Source organism: Zalophus californianus, chromosome 2, assembly GCF_009762305.2.
Source record: "Zalophus californianus isolate mZalCal1 chromosome 2, mZalCal1.pri.v2, whole genome shotgun sequence".
Lineage (NCBI taxonomy): Eukaryota > Metazoa > Chordata > Mammalia > Carnivora > Otariidae > Zalophus > Zalophus californianus.
Window position 1 is genome coordinate 90111707 of NC_045596.1, and position 15745 is coordinate 90127451.

Below are 15745 nucleotides of genomic sequence, written 5' to 3' on the forward strand. Positions count from 1 at the left end.
GTGTTCCCCATAGGAATCATCACCATCTTTCCAGAAAACAAGAGTCTAAGTTTTATTTTTACATTCACTTCATATTCAGTCATTAGATATTTGTTGTTCTGCTGCAGTAATTCCAAGATTTACTTTTCCCCCTTAATTCCTGCTGCCAGATACTAGAGTTTGGCTATGTAACTTGCAGGGCTCAGTACAAAATAAAAATGCAGGACTCCTTGTTCAAAAATCATGAAGAATTTCAAGGTGATGACAGGAGAGCATTAGAGCAAATGTGAAAGACTTCCGAGTTCAGTGCCTTGTACGTGGGCACAGGATTCATGGACATGAAGCCGGCCCTGACTGGTCATATGATGTTAACTTCTAGATGACCCCCTTCCAACCTTCCTTCCTAACAGCATAAAAGGTTTGAAAAGAGCCTCTTTACAGGGCACTTTTCATCTAATCAGCAAATCTTGTTATTATTGTGACAGACACTGTTGGTTGCAAACCCACAACTTCCAGGTCTCTCCTGCTAGCAAATGGCTAGGTTGTCTAGATATACTTTGACTGGATGGGCAGGAGCTGAAGCCAGGAGGCCAGTTAGGATGTAATGAACCAGGTAAGACATTATTGTCTTACCGGCCCGGGGAAGGAGTAGTGGAGGTGTGAAAGTGGTCACATTCTAGATAGAACTTGATGGTAGAGCCAACAGGAATTACTGTTGGATTGAGTACGGTAAATGAAGGAAAGAGAAATCAATGACATTAAGGTTTGGGTTTCAGCACTTAGGGTAGTGAGTTCTCACTAAATGAAATGGGGAGGATTCTAGGAGTTGATTTCAGGGAAAATTTAGGAAATTAATTTCAGACACATGTTTGAGAAACTTGTTCTGAATTTGTAGTTCAGAGATGGGGCAAGGAATAGAAATTTATTTAGAAGTCATCAGCATAGAAATGACTTTTGAAGCCATGGGACTAGAAGAGATCCTCTAAAAAGTGAGTATGTGGAGAAGCAGAACCAAGTCTAGGTTGTAGGAGGTCGGGGAACTAGGAAGTGGCAAAAGAGGCTCAGAAGGGTCCTCCAAGTGCAGCTAGAGAGTGCTTTGTTGCAGTGTGTCTAAGAACAGCAGAACCGTCGATTTGGCTGGTGTGGAGGGAGATGAGGACCTGCTGTTGATTACTGAATTTAGTAACGGGGAGGTCACGGGAAACTTCATAAGAAAAGTGTCAGTGGAATACTGAGGACAAGACACATTTGTAGTGAGAGGAGGAAAAAAAAGGAAGAGGAATGGGGAAAAGCAACTTTGGTCAATATTATCCACACAAAATTATGAAAATATAAAATATGCTGTGTTTGTGCTAATTCTTGTCTGCATGATACATGTGCCTTGGAATGGGATCTTCTGGGTGGCTGAGACGAGGCTGTGTTTTCTATACAAAGCTTTCCAGTCCAGTTATGAGCTTAGTCAGTCAGAAACACCTTCTGGACACCCCGAATGGTCTCTTCAGTGTCATGGACATCAAGGAACATGGTGATATTAATGAGTAAGAATGCCAAATGTATTGGGGTTAAATGTAACATATTAACACAGAATGCTTGGAGGGTGGAATCCTCTGTGTTATTTGAAACAATACAAAATCAACAAAATACAAATGATCAAGGGCAGTTTCTGTTTTTTAGCCTTTTCCAATGTCTCATCAAATGGCCCAAGCAGTGTTATTGTGATGAAAATAAATGCCAAGCAGTGAAACCATTCCAGCCATAATGATCAATCTTTGCCCAGTGTAAAGGCGAGAACATTGGTTTCTAAAAAGGGCTCAAGTTAAGGGGAAATAAGTGCTAGTTTCCAGGCTCTGCCTTTAAAAAAAAAAATAAAAAATTAATAGCATGAATAGCTTTCAAACTAGGGACAATGTGAAGGACAAGAGATGGCTGCACCAGATCTATAAGCATGGGCTGGTTCCGTGATATATTCAAGATAACGGCTTTCCATTTCAGGTATTCTATCATCAGGCAAATTTGATCAGTGTTTTAGTCTGCTTGGGCTACTCTTAACAAAATACCACAGACTAGGTGACTTATAAACAGCAGAAGTTTATTTCTCACACTTCTAAAGCCTGGAGGTCCAAGATCAGGGTGCTGGAGTGGTCAGGTTCTGGGCAGGGCTCTCTTCCAGTTTGCAGACAACTGACATCTCTCTGTGTCCTCACATGATGGAAGGGGGGTGGAATTTCTGGGGTTTCTTTTATAAAATAGTAGTCCCCCCATCTTAAGGCCTCCACACTCCTAAGTACCTAAGCACCTCCTGAAGACCCCACTTCCTAATACTATCATATTGGGCATTAGGATTTCAACATGAGTTTTGGGGGAACACAGTAGTCAAAGCACAGCAATCAGGGAAGAGACTTTCAAGTGATCTTTGTGGGTAGAATGTAAGATCACTCAGCATACAGAGAGAATGTGCTGGATAGGATGGAAGGAACGCATTTGGGTGGGACTGCAGGGTTTTAGACCATCAGGATAAATTCAGGTGTGTGGTCTCTCTAGGTTGGGTTTCTGGCTACTTCCAAACCTCTGACTGATTTTCAGTTTCTTGTTCCCTACTGCATGCTATGTACATCTTTCCTAGGCTCCCATAGACCTCACAGCTTCAAAATATCCTTAACTAACGAAACCTGCTTCTCTTTCTCTGTTTCCTTTATTTCTTCAATCAATGGCAACAGCAATCATCTCATTGTCCAAGAGAAAACTTGGGAGTTATTCTAGACTCCCATCCCTCTCTCTAGTGCCCTGTCCTCTCTTTCTGTCCCCAGCTGCCATTCATTCTACTCCTTAATATATCTGGGATCAGTGCCATCCTCTTTAAAAGTGCCCTGCTGTAGTTTCTACCTTCACCGTTTTTCATTTGGATTGCTCCAATAGTCTCTTAACTGTCTCTCCTACCCCATCTCACCCCCTCCAGTACATCTTCCTCAATACCTCCAGGGTGAACTTTCCAAAGTCTTTCAGTGGTCTCAACTCTTTGGCATGAAGCCCTCTCTGACCTGCCCTTTTCTCCCTCTCCAGCTCCTCAGTTGCACCCTGTACACCCCCACCATCATGCTGCCCTGCTCTCGGTCCCCTTTCGTGGTTGGCTCCTCAAGCCACAGAACCTTTGCACTTACATCTGCCTGGAAATCTCTTCTGTAATTCAGGTTAAGCTCACCACTGGGGAGGCCTCTTTGACACTTCAGACTGATTTATGCGTCTCCCTTGACTTTTCCTCACCGTTGTCCCTGGCAAAGTGCAGCTTTATAATTTTTTTCTGTCTCCCTCATACCATAGTGAACGCCGAGGCCAGGGTTAAATGTAAGGTGATGGCAGCACTCCACATCTCGCGAGCTCGTGGCAGAGGGTCAAGCAGTAGTGCCCAGTGCCCTGCCTCTGCGTGGAGCCTGGGACCCGAGCTAGTGGCAGCGGGAGCCTCTGATGAGCAGTCCTACTGCGCTCTTTGAGCATTATTCCCAGATGCATAGCCAACTCTCTGGCTTTCCCGGAGATTCTGTGAACTGCGTGATATCTTTGAACAAATCTTTTTTTTTTTTTTTTTCATTAAACCAATTAGAATGGCTTCTGTGGTCAGCAGCCAGTCACTTCACTCCTGCTATTCCCAGGCTCTGTCACATGGAGTCACTATGGAGAAGCTGGCTCTTCATTCTTCAGGCCCCGATTCTGGTCCACTCTGCTGTGAAGCCTCCAGGTCCCAGGTCATGTGCAGACTGGCTTGGTCTTTCCAGGGGCCACGACGCTACCTTCTCCCAGCTTGCAGCCCTTAGTACTCATATCCGGGCATCTTCGGAGATGCTACATGCTCCAGGTTTGCTGGGCCAGGACATGGTGGAGGTTTTAAAACATGCCACAGATACTTTGACACCCCTCCCATCAAGAGATGGATTATATTTCCTCCCTTCAACCTGATCAGGTCTTGTGATGGAAGCAAAGCTAAATGACTTTCAAGGCTGGGTTTGTAAAGGCTGTTCTAGTTTGCGGGCTCTCCTGGGACACTTGTCAGCTGTTATGTAAGAAGTCTAGTGCCCCTGAGTCCTCATGTTGAGAGCCCAAGTGGAGAAGACCACATAGAGAGAGATGCCTGAGAAGCCCCACTGTTTGAGTTCTCCCAGCCCAAGCACCAGACGCATGAGTGAAGCCTTCCAGATGATCCTTGCCCCAGCCCTCCCTGTCTGATAGTAGCTACGCTAGAGGATGGAAGAAATGGCCAGCTGAGCCCCAGTCAATCCCCAGACACGTGAGCAAAATAATAAACAACTGCTATTTAAATATATATGTGGGGGTTCTTTCTTACACAGCCATAGATAACCAAATACTCTCCTGCATTCAATGACAAAAAGCATCAAAAATCCGGGCAGTATGGGAGGGGAGGAGGAGTTAGTATGTAATGGGCACAGGTTTTCAGTTTGGGAAGATGAAAAATTTCTGGAGATGGTATGGTTGCACAAGGGGAACGTACTTAATGCCCCTGAACTGTACACTTCAAAATGGTTAAAGCAGTAAAAAAAAAAAAAAAAAAATTGTATGTATATGTTACCAAAATTTTTAAAAAGAAAAAAAATCTGGGCAGTAAGCAACTTTGGAATGTACATAGAAATGGGCATTTGTCTTATTAAAACAATTGGGCTTTATCCAGGACTGAACCACAGGTATTGAAGGTAATACTTATGTGAAAAATATACCTGTCTTCAGGATGATGAGAACTGCATTTTAAATCATCATAATAAAAGCAGCTACTCTTTATTCACTGAGCACCTCCTCTGAACCAAGTGCTAGGGATGCAGACAGGAGGAAGACAGACAGTCTCTCTTCTCTTGTGTCTTACAGCATAGAAAGCAGAGAGCAGTAGTGGATATGTGAGCATTGTGGGGAAGAAGTAGACAAACCAGGGTCACGTGATAGAAAGAGATTGGTGCCTAATGTACAGTGGGCGTGCAGGAGAGCCCTGAGTAAATGCCATTTACTAAGAAGGGAGGAACTGGATAAAGAAGGGGCCATTTTGGATTGGCTAATGTTTCTTTACTTTTTTTTAAAGATTTTTTTTATTTAATCGACAGAGAGAGACACAGCGAGAGAGGGAACACAAGCAGGGGGAGTGGGAGAGGGAGAAGCAGGCTTCCCGCGGAGCAGGGAGCCCGATGCCGGGGCTCGATTCCAGGACCCTGGGATCATGACCTAAGCCGAAGGCAGACGCTTAACCAACTGAGCCACCCAGGCGTCCCTGTTGGCTATGTTTCTTTTGAAATGCTATTAGATGTCCAGATGGAGATGTTAAGTGCTCAGTGAAATACTAGTCTGGGATTTAGGAAGATCAGGGCTGGAGATAGGATTTGTGGGTCATTGGACTGTGGGTGGGATTTAGTAAGATCACTAGGAAAAAGACAAAGTGAAAGAAGTGACCAGAAGGAAGAGACTGGGAAGGAGGTGGAGACCAGCCAGGGAGGCTGGGGGCCAGGCGGAGAGTGTGATGTCCTGAGGGGCTGACTGTGTCTACTGCAGCTGGGGCAGGGGGAGAGGAGAGTAGCTAAGTGACTGTGGGTTTGACACCAAGGAGGTCAGTGGTTGTGTGGCAGTATCTGTGGAGGGGTTTAAAGAGAGGGTCAAGGAGGACTTGTGAAATGGAACTAAAGACAAATCTTTCAAGAGAACTTTTTTTTTTTTAGATTTTATTTATTTTTTTTGAGAGAGAGAGAATGAGAGATAGCACGAGAGGGAAGAGGGTCAGAGGGAGAAGCAGACTCCCCGCTGAGCAGGGAGCCCGATGTGGGACTCGATCCTGGGACTCCAGGATCATGACCTGAGCCGAAGGCAGTCGCTTAACCAACTGAGCCACCCAGGCGCCCTCAAGAGAACTTTTAATACTTTAAGAAGCAGAGAAATGGGACAAGAGGTGTGAGGTCAGTTATTTTCCTGTGACAGGTACTGTGCAAACATTTCATTTAGTATGTGGTTTTATTTTTTCAAAATTCTAGTTTCCATTTTAAAGGTAGAAAATGAGACACAAAGAAGATGGTAAATTGCCCAGGGCCAAGTAATTAGTAGATGGTAGAATTGGGGTTTGAATGCAGGCTTATGTGAATCCAGTGTCATTCAACTAGCAAAGCCTTTGGTATAGTCAATATATCCTTCCTATATAAAGAGATAATTTAATCACATTTTCTAATAAGTAAAGTATGTATGCCCAACTAAAATATTTCTTCAATAATTACACAGCAAAGTTCCAATATGGAAGAAGCTTTGTAGAAACCTTTAAAAATATCCAATAAAATGTGCTTTATTATTTTTTTTCCTAGAGAAGTACTAATTATGCAGTACCATTTCAACTAAAATCCAACTCCCAAGAGAAAAAGAGCAGAAGAGGGAGATCACAATTTTATACATTGTACTGAGAAATAAGAGACCTTCCCACATGATGGCTAATCCAGTCAAAATAATTGGCCACTTTGGTGTAAACACCTGGGTACTCTGGTCTTCCGCAGTTTTCACCCCAACTCACAACACCCCAAACATAAGTCACATTGTTGACATCCTTACAGACTAAGGGGCCTCCGGAGTCCCCTTTACAGGTGTCGATGGAACCATCATCTGTACCTGAAAAAGACAAAGGAAAAAGAAAATCACACACGTACTTCCATCTGTCGAGGCTGCCATGCTGACTTCCTGTCTCCTCCAATGTGTGTACCAACTTTGGCTTTCTTACACTTTGCTAACGGGGAATAACGCATACTCTCCCTCACACCCCTCTGGGCCCATAGAGGTGGAGAGATGCAGGTTGGGACACACTTTGTCTTCTGCTCATTCTCCATATTTAGTGAGGGCTTCCCGTGCTTCCTCTGTTGTGTATGCAAGTGTATATTCTTGACGAGATTGCAATCTGAAAGTAGCATCCAATACTCAGTGGGGGAAATAATAGAAATACTTCGTGCTTATTGAGTGCTTAATATGCATTAGTCAGTCATTGTTTTGATCCTAAACCACACCCCTAATGAGATAAGTATCATTATTATCCTTATTTTCAGATGAGACAAATAAGGCCCAGGGAGGTTAACTAATTTATCCAAGGCCATACAGCTACTAAGTGGCAGGCTGGACTTGAACTCAGGCAGGCAGAACCCTTCGAGCTTTCCCTCTTAACTGTGATAATTGCCTCCTGGTAGGTTTTGTGCTAGTCTCCCCTTTTGTCCTCTGTCATCCTGAACTCCATTTAAGAAGGGAGAGCACAGGGAATGGTCTGTTTACTTTCTTCTCACTCTTAGGACTTTCTAAGGTTTTTTTAAATCACTGATCCCAAAAGTTATAGGATGTCAATTACTTTGCCTTTTTCTGGAATACACTATTTATAAGTGGTTTTAATAAAGCATCCTAAATGCATTACCCTGGCTGGTTCCCTGCCTTTGCGTCACCACCAAAAGCAGGAACTGACTTGTAGCTGTGTAACTGTTGTTAGCGATATGGGAAACAAAGGCAAAAGAAATGTAGCTTAAATTGAAGTCTCCTACAGCTTGCCACCCACTGATAGATAACCTGAAAGTAATTGACATCCTATAACTTTTGGGATCAGTGATTTAAAAAGACCTTAGAAGACGGTGACCTTCCTCAAGAAAAGTGTGGTCGCCTCAGTGCCTTAATGTTTAAAAGTAACTTCATCTTGGCAGCAGCGGCCCCTCAAGGTCCTGAAAGCCTTGCTTCCAGATTCCTTGGAGACTGGTGCTATCCCTCACCCCCACTTATTAAAAAGTAAACAATCAGTCATTCCTCACAATCCTAGTACAGCTCTTTCTGCCCACGGGTTCTGTCTTATGAATAGGGAAGGGGTTAAGTTCTAGGCAGGAGAGATAGGAGGGCCCTGACTCCCCTGACTGGGCTCTGGAACTATTCCTGGCAGGTGGAGACGCTGAGACAGAGAGAAACGAGAGAAAGCAGCAAACCAAGACACAAAAATCTCAAGGCCACAAGCTTTCCGGTCAGTTCTCAATTAAAGACTGCCACTAAAAGCCCTCCGTGGCAACCCATGTGGGACCCCTCTCACTCTAGAGAGCTTCTTCTTTCCTTTCTGCTCTCACCTTCACTTAATAAACTTTCACTTCACTTCACCCTTTTGTGTCTGCGAGATTCCTTCCTCCTCTCTGTGAGACAAGAACTCTGCAAGCTTGCAACATTGGGTAGGGGCACTAGGGCCACTATGAGAGTAAAGGAGATGGTGGCAGGGGTCATCAAAAGTGCCATGGGATTGCTGAGGAGGGAGGATTTACTTCCAAGCGGACATGTCTGAAATGAGATCATTCAGATTTTTATTCAGAAAAAGGTTGGGTTTTGATCCTGGATCTGCCAGTTCTTATAAGACTTTGGGCAAATTATGTAACTGCTCTGCATCTCAGTTTCCTCATTTATGAAGATCCCCAGTTTTGCAGATGGGGAAGACTGCTCAAGGCCATGTGAGTCGTAACTGGTAAAAATTGGGATATAAACCCAGGCAGCCTGGTTCCAGAGTCTGTGCTTTTAGGCGCCTTTCTATACAGTGGCATAAGGAAGATTCTTCCTCTTTCTATTAGCATGAGGGATTGAGTGAAGGGCTGAGGAAGCCCCAGCCAGGAGGCCCGATGAAAGGGCCCAGGGCCCAGAGCGAGGAGGCAGATTTGGTGAGGAGGGGAGATGTTTGGTAGGGGGTATAGGTACAGATCTTAGGGAAACCACCCCGTGCTTACCTGCACAGTCCATTTCTTTTTCAAAATAGCGACCCGGATAAAACCTGGAGCAGTTGTTGATTAGACTAACTTCACCCCACTTAAGTAAATAGACTTTTTGGTTATCTGAGCAAAGGGAAAGAACAGACATTTAGAAGTCACCAATGAGAAATCTAAATAAATACTCTCATCATTTAGGAAACCATGAGGCATAGAGATTATATATATTCCTTAACACATACATCAACTTTTGAGGAGAGCTCATTAACATATTTAATCACACACTGCTCCTATGTCCAGTTTCTCCAACTGTCTTTCTAAAAATAGTTAAGGGGCAAATAAATAGAATCTTTAAAAAAAAAAAAGTTAAGGGGCATTCCTGAACACATGCCTGAAGTTGTTCCTATTTCACAAAGACCTGGATGCTCTGAGCTGAACAAGATAAACTCCCTCCCCTTTGATTTCTGAGTCCAGCGTGGGAGCTGGGTAGGAGTCAGTGATCGGCATTTTCTCACATGAATAGGTCCTATCATCTTACATCCCGGATTTCCTGGAAAGTGCTTGTTAGAGTGAAAACGGCCTTTTGATAGAAGTTAAGTGAAGAAAATATATACGAAGTTATCAGTGTGTATGTTTTTGTGTGTCTGAAGAAGTTCATTTCCTAAGTGATTTGAAAGAGGATTTAGGATTTCCTTTTCATCTAAGTTAGAGATGTGGGGCTTGAATGTTTTTCATCTAAGGAGAGAGAAGTGGCAGATACTGTTGCTGATCGACTGTCCAGGAAGATAAGAAAAACTTAAGAATATGAGGTGAGATGTCTTGGGTGTAAGGAGCGAGTCTTTGCCCCATCTCCCCTCCTCCTTTCCCCCAAGCTTTCAGCAATTTTTATGCTCTAGGAGAGCAAGGACTGGACCTGATTGATGGATTGCTATGCTAGCACCCAGCCTCATGCTAGCACAAAGTAGTTGCTTAATAAATATTCATGTAATTTATTCATCCATGAACTCCGTAATCCAATTATACGCTAAACAACTTATGCCAAATGACTCACCCCCTAACTTAATGTATAAACTATCAGGGGGCAGAGGCTTCTGGATATCTTGAGAGGACACCTCCACAGACCCTAGCACTGTAGGGGGTATGTAATAAACTGTGAAAACTAGTATTATTCTCTTCTGAGAAGCAGGGGGAGACAAAAATCCACCCAAGTATAGGGCAAATTAGGAAAGAGTTTCTTTTTTTCTCCTTCAAGTCTTACTTCAAGTTAGTTTTAAGATGCTATCTTCAGGTTAAGAGCTTCTTTTTTTTTAAATTAGTAATTTATTATTCCTTCTAACTCAGGAGAAGCATTTAAAAACTGGGAACTCCTGTACCGTGTGAACAATTTTTTTTTAAAAGACAGTCTTTTATTTCTTTTTTTAATTTAAGATTTTATTTATTTATTTGACAGAGAAAGAGACAGCGAGAGAGGGAACATAAGCAGGGGGAGTGGGAGAGGGAGAAGCAGGCTTCCCGCTGAGCTGGGAGCCTGATGCAGGGCTCGATCCCAGGGACCCTGGGATCATGACCTGAGCCGAACGCAGATACTTAACAACTGAGCCACCCAGGTGCCCCCTGTGTGAACAGTTTTTAATGGCTCAGGAAATTACTCCCTCTCCAGAACTCTTGTTTTGTATACTTCTTTTTTTTTCTTTTTTAAAGGGAGAGTGTGAGTGGGGAGGGGCAGAGGAAGAAGGAGAGAGAATCTCAAGCAGGCTCCACACTCAGAATGGAGCTTGATGTGGGGCTTGATCCCACAACCCCGAGATCTTGACCTGAGCCACAGTCAAGAGTTGGATGCTTAACCGACTGAGCCACCCAAGCACCCCGTTGTTTTGTATATTTCTCGAGGCACCTGTCACATTCTGCTGTCCGATGGTGGCATTCACATCTGATGGCTCCTCTGTACTCAAGTCCCTTGAGATCTGTAGTCTCTATACTCCTTGTTGACCTGGTCCATATTGTTCATCAGGGAAATCCTAGCACATTAGCATTATTATCTTGCAAACATAGTAAGGGCTCAAAAATGTGTTAAACTATATTTGATTAATAAGTAAAACAATGCATAAGAACATATCTACCAGTTTATAGGAAATACATGGAATAGAAGAATATGTGAAATGCCACATCAAGGATACAATCAGCCAAATTGAAGGTGTGAAAATTCCAAAATAAGAATGACCCAGTTTCCTTAATAAATACATTTTAAATAAAAGGAATGGGTAACTGAGATTAAAAGAGACTTAAGAAAAATAGCCACCAAATGCAATGTGCAGACTTTGGATCCCAATGGAAATAATCCTGATTGTAAAAATACTTTGTAAATAATTGAGGAATATTAAACATGGGATGATGGTTATTAGATATTATTATGGGATCACTTTCATTTTGTTGTGTATGAATGGTGTTGTGTTTTTGCTTTCATTTTTGTTTTTAAGTCCTTACCTGGTAAAGATATCTATTGGCATATTCGTGGATTAAATTACTTTATATCTGGGTTTGATTTAATATGCTCCAGGAAAGAAAATGTATGGGGTAGAGGGAATATGTTCAATAGCTCCCAATTGTCCTTCAGATCCACTCTCCACCCTTCAATGCCCTGCACCCTACCCAAAGAGCCTGATCTAAGGGACTGCCTCAGTAGGAATCTCTTAGCCTCTGGTTTTCAATAAAAAACCCCAGCAGAAGAAGGGAGGGTAAGGAGAGAGGATAAGGAGATTGGGGTTGGCCATAACCTTCGATCCAAAGTCATTGCTTCTCTCAAGGCAGCCTGCTCTACCTGAGGTTCTTTCTCTTGGTAACTTCTTCCTTTCACGTCTTCGGACCTAAGAGAGGCTGTTCTGGTACTGTTGGTCCCAGGTTGCTGCAGAGCCCTTGTGGCTCCCCGACCCCTATCCACATCCCTGTAATTAATCCCTTTATAAACAACCCTTCCTAATTATCCTATTGAGCTTGTGATTGATTCAGAGAGATAAAACAAGAATGGTAGAGTGCTGATAACTGGAAACTGGGTGGTGAATAAGTAGGTTTATTATACTCTTGTCTCTACTCTTCTGTATACTTGTAAGTGTACATAATAAAAGCTTTTTTTTTAAGGAACAAATGTAAGGATATATGCCTTCTGGATAAACTAATTACTAATAAAATTTAGTCTTGGGTATTCAAACATACTACAAATCCAGGTTAATTTATATACATATTTTATACTTTTCCATGTGGCAATTTTAAGTAATGTGTTGGAGTATGAGTCTATAAGACCAATGTAGTGAAGTTATTTACAAAGAGTATGTAGGAGGTCAAAAGGAAGCTAAATTTCAAAGTTAACTCTTCAAGATAAAGGAAAAAGCATTGGCTAATTTAATTCTAATCTAACTTCTTCTTTAGCCAGTTTTTCTAATAATTTGTCCCTAAGTGTCTACATAGCTTATTCATACAAATGTTCACCTCAAGTCTTCTTAGAAGCTCAAGAAATAATTCTTTATGTTTTCTTCCTCTTTGTGGGATGTGATGGGGAGGGTGGGGCAAGGAGAATGGGGGAGTAGAGGAAAGAGCACAGGGTTGTGGGATTACTGACTCACTTATACTTTGACTGTTCCTTTGGAAACCACTTTATCTTCCATCCATGTCTCTCTAACAAATCCAGAAAGTCCATGTTATATATGTCCCCCGTCACTCTACTTTTTTTTTTTTTTTAAATGTTTACCCCTCAATGTATGCTTCAAGATCACAGACTGTAGGTGTCCTTTGAAACTCTGGATCAGGATCAGCTACATAATTTTCAGGGCCCAGTGAAAAATAAAAACGTGAGGTGGGGGCTGCTGCAAAAATTATTAAGAATTTCATGATGATGACAGCAGAGCTGTACACTAAGCAAGGGGCCCTTTGGAGCCTGGGATGCTGGGCAACTGCACAGGTCTCACACTCATGAAGCTAGCCCTGGCTGAATGCTCATTTTTCTGGATTTGCTGCTATGTTTCTCCCTGAGTACTAGGAAATTAGCTCCTGTCCATTTCTATTCCCACTTATTTCAACCCCTGGATTCTGATCAAAAAATTTAAAACATATACCTTTTTCTCGACCCCAGCCAGAAACAATGCATTTGTCGTTAGGTTGAAATAGATATGAAGACCAGGGGACACAGGCAGGGATGGAATTAGGCAGGTCACATTCTTTTCGGTTTGAGTGTTTTTTCAATTCAATCAAAGCTATGTCATTTTCATAGGTGGTTCCGTTGTACTTTTCATGAATAATAATATTCTTTGCAAAGTGAACAGTTATGTCCATCTCAGGTCTTAACGAATCTAGAAATGATGACCATATTTGGTAATGGTATATTTTACTGATGCTATAACAGAAAAGAAAAGGGAGATAAGATATATTGAGGAAAAATACCAACTATAAACATGAACATCTGATGCTTTATCTTTATAGCCTCCCTTTTAAAGGACTTTCTTCCTTTTTCCAGATTTTAAAAATTCTTGCTGTCATGAAGCAGTGTGATTAAATTTATGGGGTAGAATTAAAGTCAGTGGGTAAATGAAGAGAGGAATAATCCATCTTAACTGCTCCATATCAGGGACATAAAGAACTCACTAACAACCAGAGATACCCAGAAGTGGAATGAGTTGGCTGCCTCTGGAGTGAGAGCACCATCACTGAAGGTGTTCAAGCAGAGACCAGAAAGCATGTAGCCAGAAATGTGGTTGAGGAAATGAGGAAATCAGGACACACGTTCTCATTACTCTGCCAAACCCAGAGGTTCTCAGGATGAAGACCATAGCAGCCATTATCCTGCGTTTAAGACTGACTTCATCTTTTTTTTTTTTTTCATCTTAACATTGCATTGTAATTTATTTGCTCACAAGCTTTCTTCCTGTTGGATTGTGCTACTGGAGGTCAAAGATGGGATCTAATTCATCTGTGGATAGATGGCTGCAATCTAGTATTGTACCTGGCATATATTCGCTGCTTTAAAATTTAGTTTAGATGGTTAATGAGCTAGATATTGCTTGTTCTTATGCTTCACTCAATTTTCATACTAATTTTCACCTCATGGGTTCCAGCAAATTGGCATTTACCATCATTATCTCAGGTCATCACCTAACAGTTAAACAGTGTTGTTCTAGGAACCAAGGAGGTGTTCAGGATGCTTTCATTTATACTTAATATTCCAAGAATACTGTGCATCATATTAATTTTGGTTGTTTTTTTAGGATCAGAGGTCATGAATATTGTTTAAAGGTTAACGCTGTTTATTTCATTCAATTACTAACAAATACTTAGTGTGCACCTACTATTACCAGGCACTGTGCTAGCCACTGGGATACTGAAATGAACAAAAACAGAAATAGTTCCTGCCTTCATGGAGCTCAGGATCTAAGGAAAGCTACAGTATTAAGTGGATAATGACAATAATGAAGATACTGTATTCTAAAGTGAGAGGAATGAACAGCACATGGGGTTCTGAGAACTTATCAAGAAGGCTTTGACTTAAGGGAGTCAGGGAAGAGTCTCTGAGGAAGTGAAGATTGAGCTAAGATCTGAATAAAGAGTAGCACTAACTAGAGAAACAGGGTAGGAAAAATCATTTCAGGCATGAGAAATAACATATGAAGGTCTCTCTGCAACAGGGAGCAAGGTGCACATGAGTAGCTGAAAGAAGTCCAGAGCAGGTAGAAGCAGACAGCAAGAGTTGAAGCTGTGGGGCAAGATGAAATTGGCAAACGTAATTAGGGGTCAGATCATATGGAGCTTAATGGGCCAATGTTATTTAGATACTCTAGAAGCAAACAAGCCTGGCAAAGCAAGTGTCTGACATTTTCAGTCTCTCTAAGGGAGAAGTGGGCCCTTCCTCCCACCAAAATTCATGAGGACTATGCATTAAAAAAGTAGAAACAACATAGATCAAGACTACTGAGAGTGGTGGTCCATGATGGCAGTGTAGGAACTCACCCTGAACTCACCTTATCCCATGGACACACCAAATCTACACCTACATATAGAGCAATACTCCTGAGGAAGAACAGAAGGGCTAATTGAACAGCTCTGCACAACAACAGAGGGACCACATAGAGAATGGTAGGAGAGACAGAGACATGGTAATGATGGGAACTCCAGACTTGATTCGATGACCTGGAGATGCTGGTGAGTGCCATTGTCTATGTTTCCCCTCCACCCTGATAGCACAGATGGGAACAGGGGCCCTACACTCTGGCTGACCTACAGCCTCAGTGACCCAGATTCCTAGCCCTCACAGCTCCAGCCAGCCCCTTTATGTGGGCCCCTGCCTGCACCCATCCCATCTCCAGCTATCTCACTGAGGCTGCCCCAATTCAGTGCACACCCAGATACCCCCCTGTTTGTGCCCACTATATCTCCAGTCATCATACCAAGGTGGCCCAGGTGGAAAGTACTTGAGGACACCTCCAGCATGCACCTGCTTCAGCTCCAGCCATCCCGCCAGGGCAGCCCCTATATGGAGGGGCCAGCCTGCCTGCCCCAGCTCCAGTTATCCTGCCATAGTGGCCCTGGTGCAGAGCACCCTGGAACCTGCCAACCCAGGCCAGTTCCAGCTCCAGCTCTCCAGCCAGGTGGTTCCAACATGGAGCACCCTGGGACCCCCAGACCCATGCCCACTCCAGCTCCAGCTGTTCCTGTAGGGTGGCCCCAGTGCAGCATGCCCTAAGACCCCCCTGGCCCATGCCTGTTCCATCTTTGGGCAGTCAACCAAACCTCCAGCGCACACAGTCTACACAGGGAAGCACCTACACAAGACCACTCCTTCAAGCTAGTAAAGGTAACAGTTCTGCCTAATTCACAGAAACAGAAAAAGTCAAACACAATCAGGAGACAGAGGAATATGTTCCAAATAAAAGAACAAACAAGATAAAACCCCAGGGCTTAAAAAAAAAAAAAAACCCTAATGAAATTGGAAGTGAGTAATTTACTGATAAATAGTCAAAATAGTGGTCATAAAAATGATCACCGAAACTTGGGAGAAG

The 15745-nt window shown here is 42.8% G+C and overlaps 1 protein-coding gene across 2 annotated transcripts in view; it reads right to left on the reverse strand.

The window, feature by feature from the left end:
- Positions 1–5861: 5861 nt before the first annotated feature.
- Positions 5862–15745, reverse strand: part of CFI (complement factor I) — a 66404-nt gene continuing 56520 nt past the window's right edge. The window contains exons 12-14 of one of the 2 annotated variants that reach the window (XM_027597906.1): positions 12812–13089; positions 8727–8831; positions 5862–6612 (exon numbers count right to left, since the gene is read on the reverse strand). In XM_027597906.1, the coding sequence (XP_027453707.1) occupies positions 6395–6612; positions 8727–8831; positions 12812–13089 (601 nt within the window). In that variant the 3' untranslated portion in view covers positions 5862–6394. Of the gene's footprint in view, positions 6613–8726; positions 8832–10599; positions 10724–12811; positions 13090–15745 lie in introns of those variants that run through there. The other variant, XR_003520626.1, reaches the window with a different exon arrangement.